Genomic DNA, 9,840 nt, shown 5'->3' with positions numbered 1-9,840 from the left:
TAGTCAAAAAAAAAAATGTAAAAAATTAGTGTGTAGAAAATATATATATACTTATATATTTAATAAAATTTATTTTTAATTTTAAATGCATGAAAAAATATAGTCTATATAGATACTGAATTCTAAATATATCAAAGAGATTTTTTGTTTAATTTTTGTTTGTTAATAATATAACAATATAATATAGTAATTATTTTTACACATACAAGTTTTTAAAAACTTTATTTTTTGTTAATTTTACATAAATCTCACAATAGATGTACCTTGTAAGAACTTAGTAACCCTTATCGCTCTCGTGAAGTGACTTACCTCTAACATCTAACTAACAAATGTTATTTAGTATTTGACATAATTCCTGACAATAACACCTGATGATTGCATTAAAAATAAATTTCTTTTTCCTTTAACTATTGAGTATCTCCACAGTTTCCAAGTTAGTAACAACGAGGTTTTCGTGACTGAATATATGGAATATGTGGCCCACTCATTTTGTCTCAAAAAACAAATAAAATTATTGTTTTAAATTAACACAAATAAAATGTATTTACTTAGTAAATATTCTCTGATTATTTATTTTAACAGTTTTTTAATATTTTGTGTTGTTATTGTTCTGCAGTGTTTATAAAAAATATTTAAAAATATTAAAAAAAATATTTACAAATGTTTTCCAGTCTATAAAAATTTATTAAAAATCTTAAATGCTTACAGATTTTTTATAAAAATATATTTTCAATTTCAAGAAACAAGCAAAAAAAAACGAAATATTTTATCTAAATTACGCCCAATATTGACACCAAAAAAAATTTCCCAATCCCCTATATCAAAATCCGTTGTAACATACCACAGACTCTAGGATATTATATTAATTTTTTAATATATTTTAAAACATATATAGCGTATATAATACATTAATGTATATTAAATTTATTTATATCTCAAACTATTTGTTTTTCTCTGAAATGATTTAAATTAAATTCTAGTACTGAGCCTGGATAAAAAAGGGCTTAAAATTCGGTGTTAATCGATTCAATTCTGGATAGTTTTCAGTAAAGTTTTTAGCTGACTAGTTCTGTGGAGAAACAGTGCCGCAGCGACAGTATATAATGTCAGCAATCAGGGAGTCTTAACTGTCTTACATATAGAATCATATACCCAGATCTATATTTCTTAAAAAAAATAGTAATTTTTTCCTTCAGATAGCATACTTTATTAAAAAGGAAACAGTTTTAACTAAGAAAGAAATAGTCTAAATATTCAAATATTATCTATTTTTAGGTAAAAACAAAATAAGACTTCTTCTTCTCAAATTTTAACTTATATCAACTAAAACAGTGAAGTAAACATACTTGAACCACTTGAACCATTTGTATATATGCCATTGCAAACTGTTGTTGCGATTGTATGAAGAAAAAGCCAAGTAGACCGACAATCAATATAATGCCTGAGAGGCAAGCAGCCGTACTGCTCTAAAACTCTAACACAATTTGCTTGTCAGTACTTAAAAACTGCCTACTGCACCTCAGATACCAAAATAACCGCGTCACTTGCTGTGAAAGGAATTGAAGGTCTGATTTCCCCCTTATACGAGAAACCCAATTTCGATAAATTGGACTAAGAAATTCTGTATGATATCTAAAAGGTACATTATGAAAAACCTCAGCTACCCACCTAAATTAATATTAAATAATAGCATGTAAATAGTATAAATAGTTTGTAAGATTGCTAGATGTTTTTAATATTAGGAATTCTCCTGATAAACTTTAAAATATCAAAAAAAAACAAAAAACTGCATTTAAAATATTTTCAAAGCAACAATTCAAAATTTAAAACAAAATTAGAGAGGTTATTAATTGAAAAAACATTGGATAAACCGATGAAGAATTATCATTGTAAATAGGTCAATCGGAAGCTCTCTCTCTCTCTCTCTCTCTCGCTCTCTCTCTCTCTCGAAATACAAAACTTACACTTTATGGGCCAGTCATCTTAACTGCTTTTCTAAGCCAGGAAAGCATGGACGTTATTGCCGTGTGATGAAACAGAACTGGGAGTATTTGGGAGTTCGTAATATTTTTAATCCTGTATAAATTCGCTACGACTTTTGCATTTCAATATACCACGAACTGTACAAGCATTGACATCGTTCAGCGAATCTACACATAGCGATATCATTGGATTGGCCATGTCATTAAGATGAATGACAATGATCCAGCTTAACAAGTCCGAGAAATGGAAGTTATAGGAAGAAGTCGTAGAGAAAGAACATATCTTCGGGCAATTATCAGGTTAAGGAAGTGCTTATCACATTTGTTGTAAGAGATTGAAAATGCGTGCATGTAGCAGAGGTAGGAGTGTTCCGAGAACCCAAAACCCAAGAACAGATTGTTATGGACAATTAAATAAGTAAGGATGAATTGTAAAGAACAAGGGCTGTCTAAAAAATGTATTGGGTTGATGTACTCAAGCTCCTTTTTTAAAATAAACAGAGAAGATAACAAAACTTCATCAACCCATCCAAGCCAATCTCTTTCTTTGCACCAAGCGGAAATCATATTTAATTCTTACCAAGTTTCTGACAAATCACTGTAAGCTAAGGTATCATCTCAACAAAATGTATAAAATATTTAAATATCTTAAAACATTTTTTGTGAATAGCAGATTAATTGATCAGTCGATAATAACAGTATTTCGCACTTAATAATAATTTCTTAAACTTAATCTCTTATAATCTAAGGACCTTTATATAACAACTGTCTTGATCTGATGAAAACCGATCACTAAAAGTAGCGAATCGTAAATTTAAACAATAATTTTTTTGAAATTTGCGAGTCATTTGATAATTCTAGACGACTTGTACTTCACTAATTATTAACATTGTAACGTAATCTTGATTCAATATTACTAGAGTAAAAATGGACTCTAAATAACTATCGACTGTTTTAAGCAATAAAAATAACCCCAGTGAGAGGCTGTTCAACTTTAAATAATATTAATACGATATATCTAAAATCTTGTGGGATCTTAATGGATTGTTCAGGAGAATAAAATGCAGAACTCTTAAGGCTTTTATAATAACCAAGTCAAATATTACTGTCTATCTGTAATGCTATCTGATGCTATCTGATCTGTATCTAGCAAAATCAGAGTCTATTAAGAGAAGTTCAGCTTTATTCGTTTATTTTGAAAAATAATCATTATATAATAAAAAAGGCCTTGCATTTTCATATAATGCACCATTTAAGTATAGTATCAAGAAAACCATTTAAGAGTCAGTCAAATCGGTTTCATGATTTAAATTTTTATTAATTTCTGATGAATATTTGAAAGTTGGGATCCCACATTTGTTTCTTTTTTTTTGAAATTTTGTATTATATTAGAATTAGTTCTTTATATATAAACACTACATATTTAAAATCATATCACTAAAAAATTTGGGTATTTTAAATAGTACATGATGAATTGGTTCAAAAAGACTCTCCAACCTTGAGTTCCCTCAAGATTAAATAATAAATATCTTAATTTACTGTTTCTTATCTCTTCAGTTTATTTTTAAACTAATTTTAAACTATTTTTTGTAATTAAAAAATTTTCAAAAAAGGCATTGGAGTCCTTTCAAGGTTATACTTTTAGTCTTTGTGTATCATGTAAAAAAACCCAAACATTTTACTAAAAACGACCTGTTATAAAATAATTACCAAGAAATACCAGACGATTTTATGTAAAACTTAAAAAAAAATTATTTAAAATTAATGAAAAATACAAAAATTTATTATTAAACTTTGATTTATTAAATTTATTAATTTATAATATATTGTTTATTCGACTTAGTTATTATATAAATTTTATAAGTTGAGGACTATAATATTTGCAACATACCATCATGGAACAAAATTCCAGTAATCTTGTATTACTCCTCTCTTCTATATATTATTTGTAATAATAATATTTCTGAATTTATGAGATATAATAGTTAACAATAGTTAAAATCTACGATATAATACATCAAATATTTTTATTGAATACTCAAATATTATTGTATAATCAAATTATTCAAATACTCGTAATATACAACACTATAGCCCCTAATTTTATTGATATACATTTTTCTTTAGGGTACTCATAATATCTTATCTCTTTTATAGTGCTTGCAATCGATAAAAAATATAGTTCTTGTATATGTAGTTATATATACTATATGTTTTACCCTATAAAACATTCTTTTCTGATATAACGTAGATGTATTATTATTATTTTTTGATTCGAGTATTTTACACAACAATCTAGAGATCTATTCCTCTACCATTCTTAGCTTTAGAGTATTTCTCTAAGTCCAGTAATTGTAGTATTGAAGATTTAAAGTTTAACTTATTACTTTCTTTTCTTCATTTTGATCCAATCTATGTATTTAATATAATTTAATATGTGCAATATTGCTTTCTTTAGAACTGAATTTCACATGTACTTAAAGGTCCATTGTTTTAGTAACTCTTAGAATTTTTTGAACCACTGAATACACTGTTTATTGATGTTATTTTAAATAAATGGTATATTCACTTTATAAAGACATTGGTAATAGAGTAAAAGATGTCGTCGAAGTCTATATGGAGTACCTATGAATATGTCAAAATAACTAGATTAAGTGAGTTGTCAATATTTCAGCTGATTTTTTGTATTAAATTTATTTTTAACGTCAGTTATGAAGAAAGAAACTATTTTCTTTAAAAAATTATTGTTTTCAATAGAGTTGATTTTTTGTTAAATTTACTCCCTAACACTTTAATATCTGGGTTAATTAATTTAGGTTTTGGTGTTTTATTGAGAACTAGTTATATTAAAGGCTATATTTAAGATTTTCATTTATAATAAATTTTCAAAACAACACTGATTTCAGAAAATCTTTACTTTGTTGATATCATAATTAGTCGACTTTCGATCCTTCTTCGTGTATTTCTATTATCGGATTCTCAAATATGTGAAGCTCTGCAGGTACCTATGTATTAAAATTGACTTTTATTGCTGAAAAAATAATTAATTGTAAAGCATCATCATTAAACATAATTTCAATATCTTTGAAAAAACTTGAGAGAGCAAAGTGACTTCTGTTTTTAGAAGAGTTACGACGTCTGCATAGATCTATACACAGAAAGATAGATCTACTAATCTTACACTAAAAGTAACTTAATTTAAATTAAAGATTATATGGAGATTATACAAAGTAAATATATGACTGAATTCATATTTCATTAACATTGACGATTTAAAAAATGAAATTAGTTAATACTTTATTTAAAGGTATTAATCGTTATTTATTTAAAACAAAATTGTCATTGTTGGATTATGTACATAAATAATCCAAAATCATAATCATTATTACCATTATTTATTAATCATAAAGAAATATTTATAGCAAAAATATAAACTTGTATAAATATGTTTAGAAATACGAAATGTATAAATATTGAAAGATCTAATGAGTTTAATCAGGATACTGTGTTAGTAGTCGTAGTAGACACCATCTTGTCTATGTATATAAAAACGTTGTGTACTTATAAAGTATATGACCGATAATCTGCGCCTTAAGTCCTTTTTTTCTCGTCATGTATTTATTTTTATATACGTATTTTCTAATATGCGAAATTATTTAAATTAACATATTATAGTTATCAAATATTAGTCAAAGTATGTTTTCCACTGTTCCAAAGTATTTTTAGAGATTTATAGAAAATATCGGGTTATGGGTTTTCAAGCTTTGATATAAGCTTGTTAATGATATGAAGCAGTTATTGAAGACATCCTAACTTTGGACGAGGATATAAATATTAATGTTATATATACTAAACAAATCTTTTTAATCAATATAGTCCTTGGTTTTCTTAATATACTGATTTCTTGCAAAATTAACTTTTAATATTGTGATGATAGGTCACCTCTACACAGTTTAGATAAAATTTAGCTAATATATTTGGAAACCATAGTTTATGTAATTCAGTACAACTTTTATTATTATATCTATAGATCACTTATATATTGATTGGACCGAATTTAATTTTTTTGAACCATAGTTAATGTAATTTAGCTATAACTTTTGATTATATAGCTGTAAGTCACCTATAAATAGTTTAGACATAATTTAACTACTTTGGAACCATAGCTAATATAGTTCAGTTATAATTTTATATATATAAGCGATTTATAATCACCTATAAATAATTTAGAAAAATTTAGTTACTTTGGAACCACAGTTATAATTTTGAACGATTTATAGTCACCTATAAATAATTTAAAAAAAATTTAGTTACTTTGGAATCATAATTAATATAGTTAAGTTATAATTTTGAGCGATTTATATAAATAAAACTTGTATAAAAGGATTATTCAATTGTCCATGAATTATCGGTTTGCTAAAACTATATTTTTATAAGTAGTTCCAAATCTTTTCAGCTAAAAACAATCCATTTGATTTATTTTGAAAATATTAAATTCTTTTCGAATCTCAATGGTGCAGGTTAAAACTATAATAAATGTTGTTAATCCATTCAGAGTCTGAATGTTCCTGTAATTTTAGAACCGGTACCGCTAGAAGTATAAAATCTAGATAAAGCTCCAATTTGATATCCAAAATGTATTATCAAATCGAGGATTTAGTTTCTTCTTAACAAAAAATTAATAATAAAAAGTCTCTTATATAGTTTTTTAAATCAATTATTTTTATTTCATTTCATGTCATATTTTTTAAATTATTTATTAGTTATACATATATAATAATACTTTTATTTAAATGCATTACACAATCATTTTATTATACAATTTTAGTTTCAATTAAATTAATTTATCGTATTTACAATTGTTTAAAAACATAAATAAATTTTACAATACGTAACATAGATACTTGCGGGATGAAGGACAAATACAATGGAAATGTAGTAAAACTAAAAAGCTGCAGGATAAACAACAAACTTACGTCTACTTCAAGGACCTAAACAATGAACATTTTATACATAGAATTGATAGGTTGAATCTCTAATCTGAATCTTTAAAGTTTAAATACACAAATAATTTTTTTAAAACTACAATAAATGTTTGCTTATCACTAGAACTGAACTGCGACTGAAATGTCACAATTGCTGACAATAGTTTCTTGCAATGATAGTCGTGATAGGACTCAAGAGTGGAATGCATATGAGGGCTTTAGATATACAAATACTTAAATATATTTTACAATAATTTTTTTTTTTTATGTTTGATAAACGTTAAATATTTCTCAACTACCAATATTTCGAATAACACTAGGAGACTTATAAACTTTATAAGATTTAAAACCACGTGATCACTTTTTTCTAAAGAGAGGATATATATACTTTTTTTATAAATTTTAACAAAGTCATAAATTGTACTTTTGATGTAAAACCAGTGTGAATATTACCAAGTTTCTTAATATAGAACCGGTACCGGCCGTCTGAGCGCATTGTCCATCGATACATCCATGCCGTTTGGCGTGATTGTGCCAGGCGATGAGCCCGGTGATGATGTGGATGAGGAGTTGTATAAACCAGCGGCGGCATTCGCAGAATGTGCAGCATACAGGGAAGGTGCAGAGATGCCGGAGTAGATGCCCGAATAGAAACTGCTCAGTGTGGTTGGTGGCAGCTGTGGAGCTTTCTGTGCTTCAAGTACATTGTGTGATTGATTTGTGGCTGCAGCTGCGGCGGCTGCTTGTGTTTGGTGTAGTTTTGACAAAGCTAATGGATCAAAGCCACCGAAGTAAGGTACTGGATAAGGTTGTTCAAGATGATGAGATGGCGCGAAATAAGGTGGTAATTGATGGAATGGATTGTAGCCACCAGCACCAGCACCGCCATTCGGTCCTAATTTCTGTTGACCATTTGCTTGCATTTGTAAAGCACCTTGTGGACCACCAGCTAGAGGGTTTTTTGGTTTGCGTCGGGGACGATATTTGTAATCGGGATGTTCTTTCATATGCAGTGCACGTAATCGTTTCGCTTCATCAATGAATGGACGCTTTTCAGAGTCGGCAAGCAGTTTCCATTCAGCACCTAAACGTTTTGATATTTCTGAATTGTGCATTTTTGGATTATCTTTGGCAATTTGACGACGTTGTAAGCGGGACCACACCATAAAAGCATTCATCGGACGCTTGATGTGACCTTCTTGACCAGGTGAGGTCGGATGATGATGTGAACCTGGACCCCCACTGCCATGACCACCGTGACCAACCGAACCAAGTGAGCTTTGGCTGCCTATGCTACCAGCAGAACCAATTGATGAATTTGGCGACAATGTTTGATGACCGACGGAAGTGTGCATATGACTGCCAGCACCACCAACTCCAGCCAATGAATGTGATACATTCTGTCCACCCATATGACCCATGCTGGCTGTGCCCATAATCGAATTACCGTTACTGGCCGCATGACCGCCGACGGGCGATCCACCCATGGCAGCAGATATAGCTGCCAAACTGCCACTTTGTGAGAAGTGCATAACACGTTTGATATCCATATCAGCTGGACTCAATGTGCTCTGTGATGCATAATCACCGGGTGTGGGTATATCCAAGCCTTGACTCAAATGGAAACCATAATTAGGATGTGATGATAATGTTGCCATTTTTAGATTTAATGAACTTTTTAGTCAAATTTTAAAAGTTTTTGAAGTTTTGTTTAACGAAAAATATTTTTTCAATTGTTTATTTGCCGTATCACTTTTAACAATTTGTTCATAGAATTTTTGTAATAATTTAATAACAATTTTTTTCTTTCTATTGTCATATATAATTTTTTGTCATATTTTTGCACAGTAATATTTTTTATTTTTATTAATGCAATATTGTTTTTATTAATTTTTGTTTGTGTTTGTTAATACAAAAAAATTTATTTTGAAATGTTTCTTTTATAACTTTTTTTTTGTTTTATTTGTTTGAATTCAACTTTCACTTCTACGCCACTACGCTTCTGTTCACCTCAACAGCTTCGCACCGAATGATTTGTCTGAGACACGAGTTGAACAAATCCAGTTTTGATTCTGATTTTATTTTTTTCAGTTCACTTTTGCCACAATCTTTTTCTCTTCTCGCTATTATTCCACCACTGTGTACGCTTTTCAATGAATATACAATGTACAATACGTATTGCCTTGTACTCGTGCGTGTGTTGAATGAATGCATAAACACATTTGTCTTCTTGCTATATACAAAATGATTGTTTGCTGAACAACAACTCAACTAAACTCATACAGGTAATATGGCACAGAATACTGTGTAAAAAAGAGGGACAACACTCATACGCACTGATTTGAGGGAGAAAGAAATACTGTGGTGACTTATAAAGATTGGGTATTTAAAGAAAGACAACTATAGTCTTATGTTGCAGCAACTAGTATCCAAAAACAACACCAACAACATCAACAACAACAACAGCTAGCTTTAGGACGCTTGTTTTTGGTTTCATGGATGTTTTTTAACATTACTGCCGCCACTACTGTTGTATGCTTTTACTATTTGCCAATATTGTATGGTTACATTGCGTTTGTATGGTTTCATTGTTGGCTGTTGTGCGTACTTTTTTGTTGAACAGCAGAATTATGCAGTTTGAGGGGTGTGCACTTTACAATAGCATGCTAAAGAAAGAGTAGAATATCGCTTTTGTTTATTATTCATTCATGTTCATTATATGTAGTTAACTTTTTTTATATATACAACAACAAAATAAAAACATAAAATATAAATTAAGAAAAGAGAGGAGGAAATAAAGCGTTCATAATATGCAACTTCTCTGTATATGAGAATATTATTTTTTTTTGTCGAAATTTTTTACGGTGAGCATG

At 28.8% G+C, this 9,840-nt stretch overlaps 1 protein-coding gene across 1 annotated transcript; it reads right to left on the bottom strand.

Annotated features, from left to right (window-relative positions):
• Window positions 1-6,702: 6,702 nt before the first annotated feature.
• LOC119672682 (SOX domain-containing protein dichaete) lies at window positions 6,703-9,153 on the bottom strand. Its single transcript, XM_038083801.1, has one exon. The coding sequence runs from the start codon at window positions 8,623-8,625 to the stop codon at window positions 7,429-7,431; it is 1,197 nt and encodes a 398-aa protein (XP_037939729.1). The 5' UTR covers window positions 8,626-9,153; the 3' UTR covers window positions 6,703-7,428.
• Between the last annotated feature and the right edge of the window lie 687 nt (window positions 9,154-9,840).

Source organism: Teleopsis dalmanni, chromosome 1, assembly GCF_002237135.1.
Source record: "Teleopsis dalmanni isolate 2A chromosome 1, ASM223713v2, whole genome shotgun sequence".
Lineage (NCBI taxonomy): Eukaryota > Metazoa > Arthropoda > Insecta > Diptera > Diopsidae > Teleopsis > Teleopsis dalmanni.
Note: the sequence above shows the minus strand (reverse complement) of the source record. Positions and strands in the feature narration are given on the sequence as shown.

Bases quoted from the DNA above. Each gene is read 5' to 3' on its own strand.
- LOC119672682 (XM_038083801.1), bottom strand. From the start codon at position 8,625: ATGGCAACATTATCATCACATCCTAATTATGGTTTCCATTTGAGTCAA.